The sequence below is a fragment of the Rhopilema esculentum genome, chromosome 4, assembly GCF_057945365.1.
Source record: "Rhopilema esculentum isolate cy_ngs chromosome 4, ASM5794536v1, whole genome shotgun sequence".
NCBI lineage: Eukaryota > Metazoa > Cnidaria > Scyphozoa > Rhizostomeae > Rhizostomatidae > Rhopilema > Rhopilema esculentum.
Window position 1 is genome coordinate 3325557 of NC_142818.1, and position 21798 is coordinate 3347354.

Consider the following 21798-nt stretch of genomic DNA (forward strand, 5'->3'; position numbering starts at 1 on the left):
GGCTTTAGGTGTTTTCTGGCTCTAAAACTAACTTTTTAGTAATATCATCCTCACGTATTAAAATTCCTTAAAGTATGAATCATTTTGGTTCAATACGTAGACCAAGTTGCAGGGGGGGGGGGGGGGGCTCTGTTTGTCAAAAACTTTCAGAAAGCGTTTGTGTGCTGTGCTGTCACTTCTTGTAAAAGATGTAGAAGCTGGTTGATTTTTGAAAATATACAAACCGGAAGAAAAACTCTAAAGACAAAGGTTAAAAAACAACTGTAAACATCTACGAATCTTGTCATTGATCCGATGGTTAGCAAGACCGCTTCAACTCGCTATTGCGCTCAGGGTTTGTAAAATTCTGGCAATTGAAATGTGACGATTTTGTCAATTTCACTGCATTTTCAAAGACGTTTTCAAAAAAGAATTTAGGAACTTGTCCAGGGCCGTCGCTAGATAATGTGCTCAAGGGAGGAAGGTGCGCCGATCCCTTCGCCGACAAAGTGGAACAATGGCCGACGCAGCACACCTACATGGCAAAAACTCGTATGCACAATGGATATTTTTCAAGAGAAACCTATCTTTTGAAACCCCCAAAAACCTGTCTGTAGCGATAGCCCTGATGTTATTCGTCTCTCTTAAATATGAATGAGTAAGGAGACGGAAAATATATCAGAGAAAAACCTTATCTATCTGATAAAAGACTGCTACTGATTTCATCGTGTCAGTTAAAGGATACTTTATTCCTCGATACATTTGCCCTCTCAATATGCAAGGACTTTTACTCTAGTAGCACAAATTCTCATTAAGGCCCATTGACATTAACAATAAACGGTTTACAAAATTCTTATAGCGAATTGTTAATAAATATAAGGCAAAACATTAAACTCAGAGTGGACGCCCTACATTGGACACCAAAAAGTCAGCCCTTTACTTTCTACTTAACTATACTCAAGTACAATGCCTGCCAAAAGTACTTAGAACACCCAGCAATTTATGCTGCATTTGATATATTTCATTCCTTTCATGAAAAAAAATTCTACTTCCACCCCCTTCCTCCTAAAACAATGTTGATAATTTGGAGAAATATTATAAAAGAATCGTAAAAGAAAGTGCTTCCTAAGATCCTAACCCGTTTGATAGTAAACCAACATTGTTCTGTAGGGGAGAGAGGGGGATGATTGATTTTGACCTTGGAAATTGATACCAGTGTTCCAACACTTTTGGCAGGCATTGTACCAGAGCTACTCTTAATGGCGGGAGATAAACGTTAATTGAAGGTGCCCGTCAACAAGAGATGCCCGTCAACAAGAGGTGCCCGTCAACAAGAGTTGCCCGTTAACCAGAGGTGTCCTTTAACCAAAGTTGTCCGTTGATGGAGGCTTAATGTAGTAGAATAAAAATGCAATATCTAAGAACACGAGATGAAAAAAACAACACCAAAGTACTATATGATACTTTGAATAACAGATAGCAAACAGTGTCGTAAGAAAACTGGTGTATTTGATAGCCTTCCAGAATAAACCTGATGAAAAAGCGTATGCATTTGTCTTTCGTGCAAAGTCTCCTGAGCTGTAGCCAGCTCTTTCTCTCGACTGTATCAATTATTCAGCATGCCATGGTACATCATATCCAGTCGACATGAGCTGTTGTAAATAACGCTGTATACAGTCATTAGAAACAAATATTACAGGAGTAAATATCATAAATTCTGGGGGTAAGTTTTCCTTGCAGTGTTATGTGTATAAGCTGTTGTAAATTGCAGCTATTCTAAAGTCTAAAAGGGGAGGCTTCAGACTCATGTCTTTCTTACAGGATTGTTATTTAGTACATAATAATTCTTCTGTACAAACATCTAAAACTCACAGCACTGCTACGAAATGTACAAATGAGTTGCCAGTTCCATTACAAATAGAAAAAAAATAGAACAGTAAATATGACAATTACAATCGCGTATATTGAATTTGAAAACCTCGTTTCCTAACTGTAGCATCTGATACAAATTTGATGTGAATGTCATTATAAGAACTTATTACAATGGCCGGTGGAAGGTCATCTCCACAAAATCTACCTATTCTTTTCGCTACTGACTGCTTTGAATTATATTCTTCTATTTCAGCATAATCATATAAACAATTTCTACTAAATTCAACACTAAAATCAATAAATGTGATTTTAGTCCTCAACCCCTTTCTCCCTTGTATTTTCCAAATGCAGTTGACTTTGTTTGGATATCGAAATGGGAAGCCTGGTGTCTTTATTAGGCCATGTTTCTTTTTTACTTCTCCTCCACACAAATCACTTTGTAGACGGACACTGCGATATCGCACGGTGAATGACTTCATGTACGGTTTCTGCAAACAAAGATTTGATATTTTTCGTTATCAGCTCTGTTTTTACTTAAAAAAATCCTGTAGAGACTGAAGGTGGAGCCAGCCAAAAATTCTAAAGAAAGATTTGTTTCAAGAGGTAGAAAATTTGAAACAGATATTACAAAATTAACGGGCTACTGGTTTATAGTCACGTTCACAGAAGCTGATCTGCATTTAGGTAGTAGAATTTGAAAATAAATACCTCTGTATGGTATTCAAGGATGACAGAATTTGATTTGAAGGTAAGCTCATCCAAGACGTCTGACTTTGAGCAGATCTTTACGTTTCTTGGTTCACCGTTTCTTCCACCTTCTGATTTCAAAAGTAAGTAACTCTGACAGTTTTGAATTAATTTCCATGGCATTTGGAATGACATTGCCAATCCAAAATGTTTGTCCACCTTTATGTGCCATTGACAATTTATTTCTCGTGTGTATGATAATGGAACCACGGGAGGCTCAATGATGCCTACAGTAGATATCAGTTTTCCTCCGCACCTTGTGAGTTCTATGGAAAACGAAGAGAAAAGTCTTTATTGTTTATGAACAGACAAGAAGCACTCGAGAATGTAGTCAGCGCTGGGACAAGAGAGCCAAAATCAGTGCCTAATTTAGTGTGGTCTTGTACACTAATAGTGGTTTTGAAAATCCAAATTGTGGTCTTGAAATCAGGAACTAGTGGGAGGATTGTCTCTCTAAGCGTTATGTTTATTAAAAAATCTTAAAAGCAAATGTAAATTTAATTCCTCCATGAGGTGTTTTTCACATCATATTCTAATCATTTTATGTCTCAGAAATGCATTTTTAGCCAATCTAAGGCATTCAGTTTTAAAAATTTTCTGGGCCCCCCTAGAGGGGCCTAAACATATTTAGACATAATTAGTTGTATTGTAAAAGTCCCTTGAATTAGGCACTGGCCAAAATGACGAAAAAGTGCCAGAGAACTCAGCGGGTGCACAGCTTTACAAGAAGAACATAAAAGCTTCTCTTAAGTTTTTTCATGCAGACCTTGGTATGGTATTTGAATCCTATGCAGAAACAATTAATTTAAGCCTCTAGAATGAAATCACACATTCGAGCGGGTTGAGGCATCTTTTCTTTTCGGAATGGATCTTTGAAAAATTCCCAAAGCCTGCTGTTCTTTTTCTGCATAATTGGAAATCAAATGTTTGTGCGAAAAAGGCTAGTTTCACTGTAGCGTAACAAGACGTCATGGATCTGTGCGTAGCGATGTACTATCATGCCTTTGATTGCAGATTACGTAATGCACGAACATTCCTACAAAAGGAGAGTTTAATATATTAAACGAGACTCTTCTGCACTAACCTTTGCAGGTTTTTTGATCATCTTGGATGATGTAACCTGGAGGGCAAGAACACTGGTAACTACCAAACGTGTTCTGACAACGATGAGAACAGAAGCTGAATGGGGGGCGGCATTCATCGATATCTGAAACGAAACAAGATATGTTAACAATAATAGCTGGCCGTTTGCTGATTTAACTTCTTTAATTCTGTAGAAGCAAACCCTCGACACTCTGTGGAGGTTTCTTCGCTTAGTTTATTCTTCTCAAACAGTTCTACTTAAATTTGAGAAGGTACATTGCCCATTGGAACGCTGTTAAATGAATTTAAGATCTGTATTGGTATTACGAAGAGACCTTTAATTTTTCAAAAACTCTTGTTGCATATATTCGTCAGCTAATCCATAAAGAGATTTGTAGATCACTGTTGCCATTTTGAAGTCAAAAAATGATCTTAAAGTTAACCACCGTAGCTTTGCAATCAAAGAAAACGATGATGCATAATAAAGGCAGCAATTCAGCGCCATTCAGAGGTGTCTCAAGTGAGGTTCAACAATCTTGCAGACATGCCCTTTACCATTTATAACGGGAATATTAAAGCATACCGATAGCTTAGAAAATTGTTCGACTATCACTTACCAACGCATGAATAGTTTGCTGCTAATGTGAGACCGTTAGGACAGGAACAGAAGAAGCCACCATCCGTATTTACACATTTATGGGAGCATCCACCATTACCAACAGCACATTCATCAATATCTAAGATCAAATATTTAGTCTCCAGTTATACAAGCGTCGATCCGACCAGGATCGAATCCAAAATAGTACGCAAATGATTAAGATATTTTAAAATGCGATCGTACGGATTTGGATTGGATTCCGTGTAACCTTCTTTTGCCAACTAATCTTTTGAATACGCATGCGTGTAGCTTGTAGATCTTATCCGAGTTGGGTCCTGAGTAAATCCATGTGGTTTTGGATCGGAACTCGTGTAAATGATTGGGGTACTGTTAAATCCTTATAAATGCAATCTGTATCGAATCTTTTTTGACACGAGTTGCGTCTCGGCCTACATACAGAATCTGAAATTCATGAAATGTAAAGGGAACCCGTTTTCTTCACTGTAGATGTACATTTTTCTATTTATTTTCGCCTAATTCAAACAATCCATTAGTTTAAACAATAAAGTGGTTTCAAGAGGCTCCACAACTGAGTGGTTTTGAGAGATCTCAGCCAAGAGGTTTTACAAAAAATTTAAAAATTGTCGCATTTTTCATCAAAAATTTCAGAAAAGTTTAAAGAGTGGCAATATTGGGTTGGTTTATTCTAAAAAGGGTGAAATCACAAATTTTTCTATAAAAATATCAACCCCTTACTTTTTCAACCGTGGATAGCATCGAAAAATTTGGAGGCTATTAATAGATTATTTCTTTCTTTTTTAAAAAATTCAAGAGAATGAATCATCCGTTGCTTGCTAGTTGTTTCACAAAGCAAAATTGTAAAAGATGAACAAAATCACAGTAAGGTCAAAACCATTTTTCTAAAATAACAGGATAACACATGAATTCGAGTCTAATCTATGCATCACTTACCAACACATGATCCTTTCGGTCGATCTTTAATAAACACAGTTCGATACCCAGGCAGACAAGCGCATGCGTAGCCTCCTTCGTAGTTGCTGCAGGATAGATCACATTGATGCTGTCCAGTTTGACACTCGTCTACATCTTCAAAAAACAAGAAATACAGCTCAGGGTAACCTGATAAGAATTTATGTTCTAGAAACCTTACAGAAACCTTGCAAAGGCCACAACTTCAAAATTAAGCAAAAACGTTGCACTGTTCAATATCATTTCATATCTATCATTCTAAAGCTTTGAAAAAAGCACGACAAAACTTGTCTGTAATTTTCTAACTGGCAATATTTTGGTTTTGATTTTTCTGTGATACACTGTGCGTGGAGCTTTGTGACTTTTTGTGAATTTCATCAGCATTGGCCTGAATTGTCCTATGCCACCATCTTTCACGTACATAAAGACATTTTATTGAGAGCTGCAGATTTGAGATTCCAAAGAGCCTAACCTTGAAGTAAATTATTAAACCTTGACAAAAGAAATAGGGCTCTATAATATCAATCAAAGTTCAACTTGTTTGAAGCGTTTAACTTCATTTGACGAGTTTCCGCAAACTAAATTATAGGTTATTTCTAAGTAGACAAGTTCTGCTGCTATATATAAACAGTATTACTGCCTTAATCTAAACTATTGCTAAGCGGTGGTTGTTGCTGTGGTATGAAACCGCTAGCAAGCATCGCCAATTTCAAGCATTGCTATATCTTGAAAACATCACCGTTACAAAAAAATAATAATAATGATTGTTACCTTCTGCATAGTAAGAAGCACTGAACCCAGCTGCAGCATCATCGCTTTGCGAATCATTTGAAGTGTGCAATCGTATTATGGCTTCGTTTGTATTAAACCTAACCTCGTTTGGACTATGTGACCCACAATAACGTCCTCTGAAAACAGCCTCGCTACCACCTTCAATCAGATCCAGGTAGTCTGGGCACTCGTGTTCGGTTGCTGATAAGCGCAAACCGAAGCCGTGAAACTTCAGGACGATTTTGTACCCTTTTCGAAGTTTGATCTTCCACAGACAGTCTGTATCTGCTGGATATACTAAAGGGAATCCTGGGCTCTCTATATTGTCACTCAAACCAACAAAGGTTTTTGAACACACTGAGGGACAAGAAGAAAAACGTTGCTGCAAAGTCAGACGCTAGTCTATCTCAACTGTTTAAAAAGACTAAAACATTACAGTTCCAAGAAAAAGTCTGGTTTTTATAGCCCCGGTCTTTTGTTTTCAATCTATTTTTCAATCTATTTCTTTGTTTTCATCTCTCATTTCTACTAATTTATGGAAATAGCTAGGTCGAGATGGTCCATAACCAATATTGTACACTTGAATGTCCACATTGTTCTACACTGATTAGTTTTAGTTTATATTTCTAACTTTACATTCTGTACAACAATTGTACAGAATGTTTAGATATACTTCAAAAATGAAAATTGTCTAGAAAAAGCAAAAGTACTCGCTTTATCCAGTACCTGTTATCTCGAATATCTTTATTTGAATTTATCATTGTAAACGGCTAGGAATGCTGATTGTCCCTTGATTTATCAAATATATAATTAGCTAATTCAGTATGATGCAATTGGAAATGTTATGAAACTAATTTTATGGGGCTTGATTACTTTAACGCTACTGGTGCACAAGTGGAAATATACTGTAATAATTTTGGGCCTTTTAAATTCAAACACTGTAATCAAAATCAATAAGGCCCATTCCTCAAGCTGAGAGTGGCCCTATAAAGTTATACCAAAGATTCTAGCAAAAACAGCTACAACATCAATCACTATTTTAATGACGTCATCACGGGACTAATGTCGTCTTTCTTTTCCCCCAGGCCCTAAGATAAGCTCTCGGCGGACCTCAGTTTCGTGGGGGTTTTACTAGACAACTTTCGAGTTTGAGATCAACCGAGAGAAATAAAAAGGAATTCTTATTTCATACACTGGCTTTACTTACCGTCAGACTTGTAACGGATCTTTATCTTAGGAGGCGTTTTCTGTAAATCATTTCCATCACTTGTACGATGCAACTTGATGTAAACACTTTCTGAAAACGTCGTTATAGGCTCCGGAATTCCATGACCGCACAACCGCGTAAGAAATGGAGACAGAAATCCTTTACCCTCCCTAACTTCAAGGTAATCACCCTCGCAGTGTCCTTCTGTCGGGGTGCGAAATCCAACATTGAATTCCTCGAATAATAAAGTGAAAGTTGCTGTGATTTTTGTGCTTTTTGGGTTTTTATCTCTGCTTATAATCCAGGCACAATCTTTTTCTTTGTTTTTACCATCCCTTGGGCTCGAAGAAGACTTGATGTAACCATTGCTGCTGAATAATGTACCTCCACATTCTATGACAAAAAAATATGGTAAATGGATATTGAGCGCAATGGTTCACACCGCTTTATTGAATTGTGGGCATAAGAAATTGAAGCCTCAAATGCATTCTAGGGCCAGAGGACGACCTCATAAATCCATAAAGGAAGACGCTACATCAAAGCACAAGCTATATCAGGGCTCACACAACTGGGGGCTGGAAGCCATGGTTCCCCCCCCCATCTTTTTGCAAAGCAAGTAATTTCAAAGCTGCAATAAAGTTCGAAAGAAGCCTTGGCCCCCAACTTTTGTTAGCCCTGGCCCCCAGTTACAACTTTGTGGGGTAGGCTCTGCATGTCCTTGGCAACCCTCTTTTGTTTACTGTTCGTGATTCTCCAATTGCGTGAATTACTTATCATTAAAAACGCTATGAAAATTGCGTTGTATATTGGGGTCACAAAATGTCATGTCAGAAGGAAGCTTGTACTATAACGTATCCACACACTGGTCACCAGTACTTAGATCATGTAAGAAATTCAAAAAGGGGAAAAAAGAACTAAGTTTTGAAATCTCGTTTTTTTTATCTCGTTTGTTGGTGCAGGCAATGTATCAAAAGCATATTGTACCATAAGTTGCTCTTATACTATTGTCCGATTCATTCTCTTAAGTAATCTGTTAGAGAACACTCACCACGCACTTTGGTACACTTATACATGATATTTGCCTTCATGATGTCCAGCTCACTGAGAATATCCCCAGAGTGGGAGTAATATCGACTGCCGATTACATTTGGATCGATTCGGTAGAATTCCTTAGGCCTGATCGTATCGCCGCCATCTTTGTTAAAGAACTTGGAGCCGTAGTGCATAATCGATTTATAATCATAATCCTGCAAAGAAAAACCATTTCAATATAATAACTGCTAGAGATTCATGAGAACACGAATTCTTTTATTGACTTTATAGAGATGTGTTGCACACACGGAACAGGAATTTTTTTCTAGAAACATTAAGTGGAAAATCTGTTATAGGTGTCAAAATAGATGTAACTAAGATTATCAATCAATAACAGACAAATTTCATTCATCAAGACCTAAATTTTTTATTAGGAATTAGGAAAATAGGTCAGACATGGGAAAAACCTCCAAAATATAAAAACAGGAACCATAAAAAGAAATGTAGGTCGAAGAAGGCAGATTTTTGCAACTTATATTTTCCCGTTCTGCAACGTTAATGTTTGCTTCGAATGAAAAGCGGGTAGCTTGTCCCCTTACCTAGCACTGGGACAAATGGCATTAGATTGTGTAAAATAAGACTTTGGTACCTTAAAATTTGAAGAGAGCATCAAAAAGTGCTAATATATGATGCTTGAGTACTATTTGTCTTTAGAGTATAAACGTCGGTAAATCACAAGGAAGTCATTATGATTAGCATTACGTTTCATGGCAGAGGAGCTCTTACTTCGAATGCCTACAATATTTGTGCAGTTTCACAGCAAATGAAGAATACCTGATCAAGAGTGCGAACGCGGCCTTCTTCAACTAAGTTGAAATTGATAGCCTTTCCCATTTCAACGTTGTTGTAAAGGATGTCGATGAAACTGCCGCGGTCAGGACGGTTTTGTTCATGCCAAAAACCGATTGCATGGCCAAGTTCGTGAACGATTATGCCGTGACGCAAGCAGCCGATACCAAGAGAGAGACTTTGCTTGCCTCTTCTCCTTCCCACATGAGAGCAGCATCTTGAAAAGAAAACGCAATACAGGTGACGTCACCAGCCTTTCTTTCAAAGATCAGAAGAAGAAGAGGTTTTTTCATGTGTGCAACATGAAACCGAGAAAGGAGATGCGAAAGTATGGGCAAATAACATGGATGTAGGTATTAAGGGCAGTCTGTGCCCTCAATGATTGGCTAGCATGAACAAAAGGTTTTCCCGCCATAACGAATTTGGCTGGCCTAGCTGCGGTAGCGGACGACATTTGAAACTGCGAGCAAAAAGCAATCGGGAATGGCAATAATATTAAATTGCTGGAATTGACTGATGATAATGGAAGCATTTACTTTCGCTGTTGACACATTTGTCGCAAAAACCAAACAGGGAACAAAATTTTTCTAGCCACATTTCACTTCAACGGGAACACAGCCCTTTGATTCAAAAGCTCTAGAATCCATGTTATCTCTGATTGGTTTAAATCGTTTAATTATCGATCAAGCTCAACGGTGCATGCAGCCTAATATAAGGGAGATTCTAAATTTAGTAATTATCAGAAACATACTATCTCGCGCAGTAAAAGGACGGTTCCCTCATCTTTAGAAAGGTCGACAGATGCAACAGCATAATGTCTATTAGAAAATTGCAATTGGCTGAGGAAAACCCTTAGTTCGTCATGCCAACTCTAATTCTTCAAATTTCTGATGACCAAAGAATTCATTAACGTTTTCCCATAAGAAATGGTAAAATTATTGTCATCTTGCAATCCCTGCTCCATTCGACATATATCAGTAAATCGATATTTCATCGATATTACATTAACTAAATCTGCAAGTATACATTTCCATACCCTCTTCCTCGATACATGCTAACGTAATCAGTCTCGTTAACTCTCTTCTTAAACCGGATGCAAGTCTGCTTTTCCCAGAGGTTCATCGCACGTCGCACTAGTCTCCGTCCAGAGGCTGAAACGAAAAGGAGACTATTTAAACTGATGATGTTTAAAGCGAATATTCAATTTGTTGTATATCAAGGAATGAGAAATAAAAAAATTACCAATGATCAATAGATCTTTATTTAAATAGGCACTCGCAGTATTTTTACAACATTTACGCCTTTCAGACAGTGGCGTGCTGGCAAGGGGCAGGGGCAGGGGGCCAAAATGAAACTTTACCTTGTAGGGGCGCCAAACGCCAAATAGTTAGGAAAGACAATTTGCGTAAAAGAACCCAACAGTACTAGAGGCTGACAATACAATCCATGATAAATCGCTTCGAACAGAACAAGAATAGTTTTGCAACAGACCACCTCTTCTTTCCTACCAACTTTGATGTGCTCAACAACGATCACCATACAGGACCTCGAGATCTCAAGCTGAATCTACATGATTTTTGCACAAATGAAATACCAGGAGCGTGTGAAGGTAAGAGGTGTAGGGATGTTTTTGAGGAGCCCACCGACACCGATAAGAATGTACCATTGGTGAAAGTTCAGATAAAGATTTCCGTTTGTCTATAATTGTGAACTACTATTCATCGGAAGCGCCATTTCATAAAATTACTGGGAGGGTGCAAGGAGTTTTGATTTACTGAAATGATAAGAAATGCTAGGAATAAAAAGCTGAGAGATTATGTTCCAATCTGGAGAAAATCATGTTGCATAAGCTAAAATGTATAACAACGACACAATAAAATCGATTAAAACTATCAAATAGCTTTCTGCCTGTAGGTATTCATTTAAGGGAAAGCTTGCTTTACTAAAAATTGTTTCAAAAGTGCATTTTCCAACAAGCTGGAAGGAAGATAATTCAATTATTTCCTTCAGTGGCAACCATGGTGCCGCCTCGGAATGTGGTTTCATCCTGGGTATGTTCCGATAAACAGATCTAAAGAGTAGGATGGTCTGATATACTCAAATAAGGATGACTTTGAAAAAAACATTTTATAACGTATAAAGAGATCTTTTGAATTGACCCACTGTTTTGTGGCGTATGGTGTCAATAGCTAAAGAATTCCAGGTAATTTTCTTTAATCAGGCAAATTCGTAGTAAACCCAAACAAGGCTTGCCTCGCAACGGCCCTGGGCTATGAATATTGTCTAGGGTCTTTCATGAGTCTAGAGGTCTAGATGTTGTAAATATTTAGAAGCATTTTCCTACCATCCCTAGAATGTTTCCTTTGCAATTTTCCTTTGTCGTCAACCATGGTGGTGGCCTTCATTAAAATTCCTGAACAATCTTAACGCCGCCTTCATACCCCTACCCTCACTCAATAGTGATGTCCCTGATTGATAATACAGCCTAAACACACGTATATGCAGCCTGTTACAAAGAAATATATTACGACCTATCGGCAACTGAATACACCTTCTCCTCTCTTCTCATTTGAAGGTCTTTCGGCACGCCACTGATAGATATGGATCAGCGTGCTTCCGAACTCTTGCACTTTACTGTGCTTGTTCGGGGGATGAATCATGCCCGTCCAACAGACATGCACTAGCCCCCGTTTCGGGGTCATTGCACATGCGCATTATCACTTGAAGCCCTGGCAGGAAGTTCAAGAATTGTGTGGTCGCCAATGCGGTATACCTCATTGGTGGTCGCAGACAGAATAGCTGTGCGAATATTGTTATTAATGCGCATGTGCTATGACCCCACAACACTAATTGGTTTAAGACGGTATTGTTTCGAAACAAAGCATTAATAGTTGCGTCTCCCGAACAAGTGCATTTCCAAAACTTTTAAAGAGGAAATGAAACAAAATATTTTATTCGCTTAATCGATTTCTCCAGCCACAATTGTACAGGAAAAATAATTCGCATTACAAGGTAATTTTTGGATTACATATAAATTTATCACGGCGATTCAGGATTTAGCAAAAAAAGTTTGGTTTAATTTCTTTTTTAAGGAAGTTTGAAGATGACTATGCATTTAAATTCCCTAGAAAACATAACTTGAAATAACAATAAAATCTTTGTTCTTTGAAAGAAGTACAAGGAAATACACTTTAGAACCAGTGTTTTTTGTAGAAAAACTTTCATTATCTTGAATAAATTGTTAAAGGCTTTAACCTAAAGAATATTGACCTCAATTCACATTATTGATCTAAAGATTATTGATTTCGAAACAAAATCATTTGTCCGTTGTTTACAGGTGCCTGTTACTGAAATCTGATCAAGATGATAACAAAATATCTTTCAGAATTTGGTTGTTTTCAATTCGAATGGTAAATAACGGTAAAATAATTTGCTACAAATTCACGCTCATAAGAAATTAACAAAGAATGTTTTCATAGTTTATTCAGTCAGGGATGATCCTAGGTAAACGATTGAATTTGAGTTTACAAATATAACGGGCATGAATTGGCAAAATCGCAAAACACGACATTGAATTACGCGTTGGTTGAACTATAAAACAAAACTTGTGTCCAAAGGCGTTCACTTTATTTTCAAAATAAAATAAGCTTTCTTCATTTTTTAAAAAATATTCGATAATTTTTGCGCACCTGTTTTGCTTAGAATTTTCCATATTTTGAAACTTTGGTTGTTCAACCAAGAAAACCTTTAATTTGTAATTCGATTTCAACAAAGAGTAGCTTTTCAATTTAAATTTTCATTTATATTTTATTGCAATATGATTATAATAAAACGACGATTATAGCATATTATAAAGTATTACATTCTGGCTTGACATGTTATATTAGATTTTATTAGATTTTATTAGATTTTATTAGATTATATTAGATTATATTAGATTAGATAGATACTCTTAACGGTTAATGGATTTTGAATCCTCGTGAATAAAGGGTTCTTGTTTTCAAAAAAATATACTCTACTTTGATATTCTTAGGCAATGTGATATGTGAGACTCTTACCTGGAGCATTTTTAGGACAGCAGTGCTCTTCTAGGCACAATGCTAATCGAAATTTTGCCTTAAGTATATCAATAGGTTTTGTGAGTTGTTAACCAATACCATATAAAATGACACTCTCGCGGTAAGAAACTTCCAAACTCTAAAAAATCCTTCCTGTTAAGACATTTTTTCTACTTTTCAAGTACAAAGGCATTCAAATCTAAGGTCAATATATTAAAATCCTTGTCAAAGTTTGACTTCTATTTCGGAGAGCCTCAAGTGTGCTTCACTTTGCCCTAGGACTAGTTCTAAGATATAAAAGCTGCCAGTTCTGAAAAGTATGCGAGAAAAAAGAAGTTGGTGCTCCTACTGCTTAAAAAATACCTTGGCCTCTACATAGTTGATGTTCGTGAAAATTTTACCTTAGTTTTTCTACGTATATCGGTGTCCAGTAACTGATATTTCAAATCCAAGAGGTCTCAAAAATACTTTCTAACTGCAAATGCTGCTTTTAGAAAATGGGCACGAAAGTAAAATCTCAAATTTGAAAATCAATGGTCTGCGATTATCGATAAAATGCCTTTTGCTTCAACATTCAAAATAAATATCCAAGAAAATATTTGGAAAATTACCGTACTCTACAAATCGGTTTTCAACAAGTGACGAGAAATTGTCTTCGCAGCAATGTCTTGGGTTATTTCATTATCATACCCTTAATGTGTACACTTGAATTGATTGATTTCTATCTTTTTAGATGATGCTAGAGTATAACAAATAGTTGGAATTGTTGGTCAACTTACCTGATATACTGTTATCAAAAACATAGGGAATAATTCCATTTGGCCATAATTTGGAAGAATCAGCAACGACAGCACGTCGACTTCGTTTGCTATGATACTTGTAAACACCAGGAATGGGAGCATCAAACAACTGGCCTAAATGCAATAACGATATTTTAATGTCACAAACGGCACTTTTTCATGTCACAAACAGTACATTAATGTCACAACTCACTTTCATGTCACAAACGGCACTTTCATGTCACAAACGGTAATTTTTATGTCACAAATGGTACATTAATGTCACAAACGTCACTTTCATGTCACAAACGGTACATTAATGTCACAAACGGTAATTCCATGTCACAAATGGTACTTTCATATAAAAAACAGTACTCAAATGTCACAAATGGCAGTTAAATAGCACAAATTGTACTTTGATGTCACAAACGCTACTTCAATGACACCAAAACAAATATGCAATTAGCGCTCAAGGGAGTAGCACAAGAAAAGCTGGCAAAATTAGGACATTATCTTTGACGCACATATGATAAAATATAATGCCTATGGAACATACCCTAACCCTGTTGCAAGTAATAAGACCCCAGCATTACTGATTCTTAACATTAATGTGACAGTATGTCTAACAAGAGACTGCTATTGTCGGAAGCGCCAGCCCTTGTGTAGAGCCAGCACTCTGTCCTTTATGGCAGAGCGTGATAAGAATTGGAACTTTATAGATTACCCTATAAAAGTCAATAAAAGGTTTGAGAACAATACAGCTCTTCATTTAAAAACTAATTTAAAAATATTAATCATCAAGATAAGACTCTTCATCGAAGGATTCAGGCTGGTCCAATCAGATAAGATCTAATGAGCAAAATAATTTTTTTATAATCCAAAAGACAGTCTGCGATCTGAAAGGCAGTTGTCCGGAATGTATGGCAAGTAATGTGTGACGCTGTTACTACATTTTTTAAGCTGTAATTGTTTTAAGGCTGGACTATTTGGTTGGCACGCATGCCAGTCAGGATCAACAAGGAGACGTCTCCGTGGATTACTCCTAAAATTGATATCGAATGGCTTAAGGCTGAATTTCATTTAAGAAATGAATATTTCCTGCATTTAATAAACACGAGCAGTCAATTCAATCTGCTTATTTATTCAACAGCCTCTGTGAAACTGACTTGAATTTATTTGATAGGAAACCTTTTCTGAGAGTATAAAATGGAAAATGCTCAACTTAATGTTTAGATGATGTGGATAAGGCTATAAAAAAATTTAAGGGAAAATGAGGAAAAAACCTAGGACCCTTGGGGAAACATTTTCATGCGAAATATAAATCGAAAAACAGGGGGAGGGGGTATAATTTAAATAAGTGTGACGTTATGCTGTAAAATTCTTATGCTGAGAGAAGGTGGACAAAATTGACGTTAGAAGCAGAATGATCAGATGCCAACAGCCTCTTTAGCCCCTCCCTGGGTGTTTGTAGAAGCATTTTAGGTTGTCAGTTTATCAAGATATCTCCCAGTTTTCCACACTTACAAGTGACCGTCTTATAAAAAGGCATTTTTCGCATCTTTTGCATTCCATATGTGGCATCCTCACTAGTTTTTAGTTTCATCACATTGTTGTTGCAATGTAGTAAGTGACATAGTGGTGGAAATTGCGGGGGTGTGTGGGGGGGGGGCAACTGCCCCCTAGGTTTTGCCAAATTGTTGGTTTTGTCGCCAAAATTATGTCATTTATAGGCTAATTTGCTTGTTTTTGTGGACATTGCCCCCCTCCCCATTTGAAAAATGAGCCCACCACTGAGTGACAATGAAGGGAGAAAAAGATTTTGCAGGCTTTCACTAAGGGCATTTATTATCTGATTCTCTGAGGGTTGGCGCCGATGGGCCTAACCTGGGGCTTCACCAGTTACCCGTCGTCTGACGGTGAAGAAGTCTTTGATCTTTCGACATCAAATGCAGCCGTAATCATGCTAGATTATGCAACATTTTTATTAAAGATCCAAAAATAATTTTACAACTGTATCGTTAAAACCAACGCTATAAGTTAAAAGAGGCTTCCCTGATTCGATTTCAACTTAATTTCTCATATCGATCGACTGGTCGTAATGATGTGGAACAGCGCCTCAACGTTTAAGCAGAACAAGGGTCTGCCATTAGTTCGGTAATTGATATCGACATTTTAAAGTTCTTCCTCTGCAGAGGCATAACACCAAAACGCTGAAAATTTCCCCCATAAAAAGGGAACCACTTACGCCCCTCGATAAAATTCCACGTTCCCCTAGTCTGTGTGGCTATTCTATACTTTGCCATGTCTTCTCTGAAACTTCGAAAATAGGTCTTGCCATCTTCCGAAAATACACTCATTTTTTTATAGGAAACAAAGGTCGATATTGAGTACTCCAGTTTCTTAATGTTCTGGAAATTTCAATACTCATTGTTTCTTAAGAGTTTCTTAATTATGATGTCATGAATGATGTTATAAAATGTTCGTGATCTTTTTTATCACGTCAAGAGATTCGCTTCCGTTCCGATGCTGTATTTAGATGTGGGAAGGATATTTTTATCCCTTATCTCTTAAGTTCTAGGCCAACAGGGCAATCTTGTTCTTGGATTTTACAAAATTTCGTTGTTTTCAGTTTTATCACGATTTAATAGTTTCTTAATATTTTTGCTTCGAGTACTGAAGTATCTTAACTTTTTCTGACTGTCCAGTACCCGTTTCTTATAGCCAGTTTCTTATAAAAAAAATGAGTGTAGGTCTTTACAGGAGACCAACCTCGTTTTCGACAGCAGGCTCAAAAAGCAGTTACTCAAGACAAGTGAACTCTTTGTCGGCTTGTACAACTCCGTCTATAGGCCATCGGGCACTTTATGACCGATCGGTAAACAGAAGTTTTCATCATTGCTACTAAAGCTTTGCCAATATTTTCCCGTTAGGAAAGAATTTAGATGTAAGCGTGCGACAAAACGACACGATTTCTTATTCATATTCGACAAAGAACTATAAAAGTTCAAACGTGGTATGGCCTGAAAACACTTGCCCTGGGGCACGGCGTATTGAATGAGATTTCAATTTAAAAAGCTTCATAACAATGATTAGATGATACACAATAATGATTCATTTTTGTTTAAATAGCCAGTATGCTTGCCAGTTCTTGCTTACTGATCGATACAACTTTACCGATGAGATTTTGCGGCTTTGTGGGTCCCTATCGCCATTGTTTGTTAAATGTTTTGGCACAAGCAAGAAGAACATTTGGCATTCTTTCAATAGAACTTTATACCTCTTGTAATAAAATCAAACTGGTTGCCAAAATTAAAAAAAATTATTGGGTGAAGGGTTAGAGTCTTTGTTTTCTCACTCACTCTCCTCTTCATTCTTCGACTACATAAGCATTCTTCTAGTCTGCCCTTTTTAAAAAATTCTTTTCAAGCTTAGACACAAAATTCAACAGGGCATTTCGCATCATACGCTGTTTTGTTTTCTAATTCCGTGGAATTTCTTGTTATACTCGGGAGATTGTTTGTTGGTATTGCTTTTTATGACAGAAAGCGGGTGTTAGATTTCCTGCTCCATCATCCTGATCCAAAGCGGGTGTTTCGATGCAACAGGACATTTTGATACATTCCGAAACGCCTTTTCGGATTCAGTCAAAAATTGACATTGGTATATTTTATTAAGGACATGAGTAAAACATTTATATTAAATTTCAATACAACATACGAGAGACAGTCAATTGTCGGTAAATCGACAAATATAAGAAAATAAGGGGTCCTCAACTCTAGCTACAGCACAAGTGGGTTGAGTATTTTTATGGTATACAAATAGCACTTGAAAGAGAGGTTCTAAACGATAATAGCAACCAATTGTGCTAAAACGGTCATAATTCTAGTTTGAAACAAATGTAATTATTTTCTGATGATAAATTGATAAGGGATTGAAAGACACTTGTGCTTTAGATTAAAAATAGCAGTCATGGGAAAATTTTGATTTTGATTAGAAACCTTCTGATAACTGAGGTAAAAAATCTGTTACGGCATTTTCCCACAATAACAAAACGTATTTCACACAATAATACTGAATAGAAAGGCGATGCTTCTACTTAATCTAAAAAAATGGTACATTCTCATAGAAAATGACATTCGGTAATTCAAGAGATTTAGTGATAAAGAAACACTGGCAAAAGTTTATCTAGATGGAGCGAAAAAGACGCGAGCGAAAAAAGTGATAACGATAAGAAAAAAGTGACGATGGCTTTTTAATAAACGAGAAAAAGAAGATGACATCGTGTTTGTTTAGAACTTTTAAAATCTACCAACAAAATTTTTGTAGGTCGAAGAAAGTTTTCACCCTTCGTAAAGTTTTAAAATGAAAAAAGGTCGATGACAAACCATGAAAGGGCTACGGAGGCGCGCTGCGAATAAATTTTTTTGGGCTGTATATTGGACTAAAACCAGCAGAGAAGCGCTATGATCTGTTTTGCATTGATGGATGGAAAGGGAACTCCCACAATTGACCTATAAAAGACTGTTTGGATGGGCCTCGAAAGCCAAGTTCGTCACCTAAACACGCTGAGCTAATTTCAATATAATCTTTAACAAAGTTCGGAAGGCTTTTTAGTGGTTTATATTAAACTCCTTGAGCTTGATAACCTTTAAATCGATTAGTCTAATTAAGACAGACATGTGGAGTATTGTTTCGTTGTAACTGGAATAGCTGATTAAGATTCAATTTCCCAAATAACCAAGTTGTCAACAAAATAATATGGGTGATTATTCCTGTCAGAAAAAAATGCAACTTTAAAATGAACAACTTACCAGATTCTCCGCACCCTTGCCCTGCATCCAGTAAACTTTCCTCGTTATCGCCGTAAATGCCAGTCATACAACAAAGAACAAAAATCGTAAGCAACTTTCCGCGGGCCATCCTTAAGCTTCCTGGTCAGTACTTATAAAAATCCTACAGTGCACGCGCATGTTATGCTTATTCTGAGATGCAGATGGGGCTGACGGCTTGAATACAGTCGACATGGAACTGATCAAACAATAGAAAATTGATGAGCGGCCAAGAAGCTTGCTAAGTAAATCTTCTGCATTGACAACACACGGATTTGTGGTGAGCTTTTCACGATAAGGATAGTCACGAACAGCACCCAACTCAAGCTGAGCGCCCGCCCGTCGACTTCATTGATGAAATGCACAGGAAATCTGGTCGTGCTTTTTTTGTTTCCAACAACTTTACAAGGCCGAGTAAACAAATGATAATTTTGATCTCACCTAATAATAATCTCTTTGAGGTTTGTCAGAATACTCAAAATAAACACACAGGCGGGTTTGTAACGAGCTTCTATCTTCCTCCGACATGCTGAATATGTGGACAATTGCCATTTCCGCGTGATTATGTAATAAATTTAATGTTAATTATCATTTAGCGATGCGCCACATTACTCGCTTACTGTTGCGAAGTATGCGTGGATGAGGTCGTTAGTTAAGATTCGACTGTAGGGCTAGTGTTCTGAAGCAGAAAAAGGGCAAAGCAAAGCCCGAAAAAACCCAGAAAGGAAAGGGTGGTCGATACAGCTGCATTTAGTGGCTCAGGTAGGAAATTCCAATTCACTAATTTTGAGCCCAAAGGGCTTTCAAGACAGGAGAGAACCCCATTGGGTGCTTGCTTTTCTAGAGAAAAAAATGACCTACATTGAATAAGTATCATGGAAAAATAGGGACTAAAACCGATGTTTACACAGAGGTTACTATCGTTACTTCGCATTGAGTAGGATGCTATCGTTACTAGGCCAATCTCCACTGGGCGAAATTTTTTCGTTTTTCGCCGGTGAAAGGTTATGAGCATGCGCATTTGAACCTTTTCGTTTCCTGCGCTGTGCGCGACGTTCGCCTTGAAAGTTCAAACTATTTGAGTTTTTTTCTTTTTCGCCGGTGAATTTGAAGTCCTATGCAAAATGTTTGCGTCGAAAAGCAGCTTCGTGTTGGATGAGGAAAAAATAAAATTTCTTGTTACAAGTACGTTACATGTTTCTTTTATAATCCTACCAACAGTTGTGGGGCTTATCCTATGGCTCTGCTAACTGATACATGCGAATCACCATAAAAGGCGCTTTAGAGTCACACATAGTCTCCCTTAGCACCTATTGGTTTGCGAAACTTCGATTCGTTCACTAGATATGGAACCACCAAAGACAACAACAGGTAAATAATAGTTGGTAGTCATATTATTGTAGATCTATAAACATTTTTGTAAGCTCCTAGCTCTTGGTAGAATTTACGTACCCAAAACCTTTTATTTGCTTTTGGTTTCTTTGTTTCTTACGCTTCAACAAATAAAGCAAAATCAGAATATTCGCTGATATTTGCTTTCTATTTGGCACGCAAATCTATTGTTAGCTGGATTGATTGTGCGCCATGTGGTTTTCGCTTTTCGTCAGCGCAAAAGCGAAAAAATTTCGCCAAATGGAGATTGAGGGGACAAATCGTTTCCCAGTTCTTCGCGGTACCAATTTGGTATCTCGTCAAAATCCGATTAGGAATTAGGGAAAGGAGCAACATTTCAACAAAATAAATTTTGTGATGTGAATCGATGATTTGACAAATGACAAGTTTGAATATGTGAACAGGTCCTCCTTTCTAATAAGCCCCCTCCCCCCTAAACAAAAAAGGCTAAACCGTAGAGATAAGAAACCAACAAGCTCATAGAACGGAACAATGGCCTGAGATTGAGGGCTCTCTGATCTATTTAAATATAAGTTGCTATAATTCGATTGAAATCTTGGCAGAGATACAAAAAATTCGAAATATTTCATCATATGATATCCTGTTTTTAGGCAAACAAGATTTATGTCTTCAAAAGAGATACAAACAAAGATCGTACGTGAAATCTCGCTAGAATAATGTATTCATGGCCTAAAGTAACCGCTTAGACCAGTAAATTAAAAAAAGGTACACCATTATTCGTCATTTAGAGATTGCTTTCCACTATCATATTAGGTTCAACCATAATCTCGTCAAAGTCTAGTTATATCTGGGCATGTCGATAAGAAATAGAATTTGGCAAATGGTGGAACAGAATATTTTGATCGTTCATGTGAAAGAAAAGTCTTTATTGTCACTAGTGCTTCGAGCTATTGTGGATGTGAGGCTACGGGAGCATGCCCCCTCTACTTAAGAACGTAATACCATTTCACGCAAGGTAAAATGACAAATGAAGGCTATTCTAATCTTTCGAGAACTCAGCTCCTATCGCAGAAAAGCCTTGATTTAAAGACAATAGTTTTTACAATCATAAACCCCACTTTTTCTAAAAACAACGGTTAAGATTATGTTGGACATCTTGGTCAAGGATTTTGATAACAAAGCACAATTCAAAGCCCTTGGGAAAGACTGGTTCCCTTTGATGATTCATCTTTATCGAACAAAAGTTTTTTATAAATCAAAGCTGGCATGTAGCTTCTTAATGGATAAAAAACTTGTTTTAGGCATTTTCTTTAAGGTTTTAACACGTTGTGAATCAGATTTCCTGTTGACATTTTGCAATAATGCACTGTTTGTTTCCATAGCTGCCTCGAATCCCTTTAGCAAGGTTTTCCAAATGTTTCATCTTTTCAATTGGCATCGCAAGGTATGAGGACAAACCAGCGAAGCAGACTAAAATCTCATCTTTTCAATTCTACATTTGCATTCTCCTTGAAGTCAAACTAAACGTATATTCTTATAGAAAGGTGTTCGTAGAAACGAAGGAAAAAATGCAAAATCCTTGGAAAAAAAGAAACAGAGAAGATGGAAATCATACCATTCAACGAAAAGTAAACGATAAAACATAGAGAAT

The 21798-nt window shown here is 37.1% G+C and overlaps 1 protein-coding gene across 1 annotated transcript; it reads right to left on the reverse strand.

The window, feature by feature from the left end:
• Window positions 1-670: 670 nt before the first annotated feature.
• LOC135691028 (bone morphogenetic protein 1 homolog) lies at window positions 671-21693 on the reverse strand. Its single transcript, XM_065208754.2, has 12 exons — window positions 18777-21693; window positions 13966-14100; window positions 10165-10279; window positions 9114-9345; window positions 8296-8494; window positions 7248-7640; window positions 6041-6397; window positions 5252-5386; window positions 4299-4418; window positions 3683-3805; window positions 2560-2864; window positions 671-2339 (listed from the first exon to the last, which is right to left on the reverse strand). Exons 1-12 carry the CDS (start codon window positions 18883-18885, stop codon window positions 1929-1931), a joined length of 2634 nt encoding a protein of 877 aa, XP_065064826.2. The 5' UTR covers window positions 18886-21693; the 3' UTR covers window positions 671-1928.
• Between the last annotated feature and the right edge of the window lie 105 nt (window positions 21694-21798).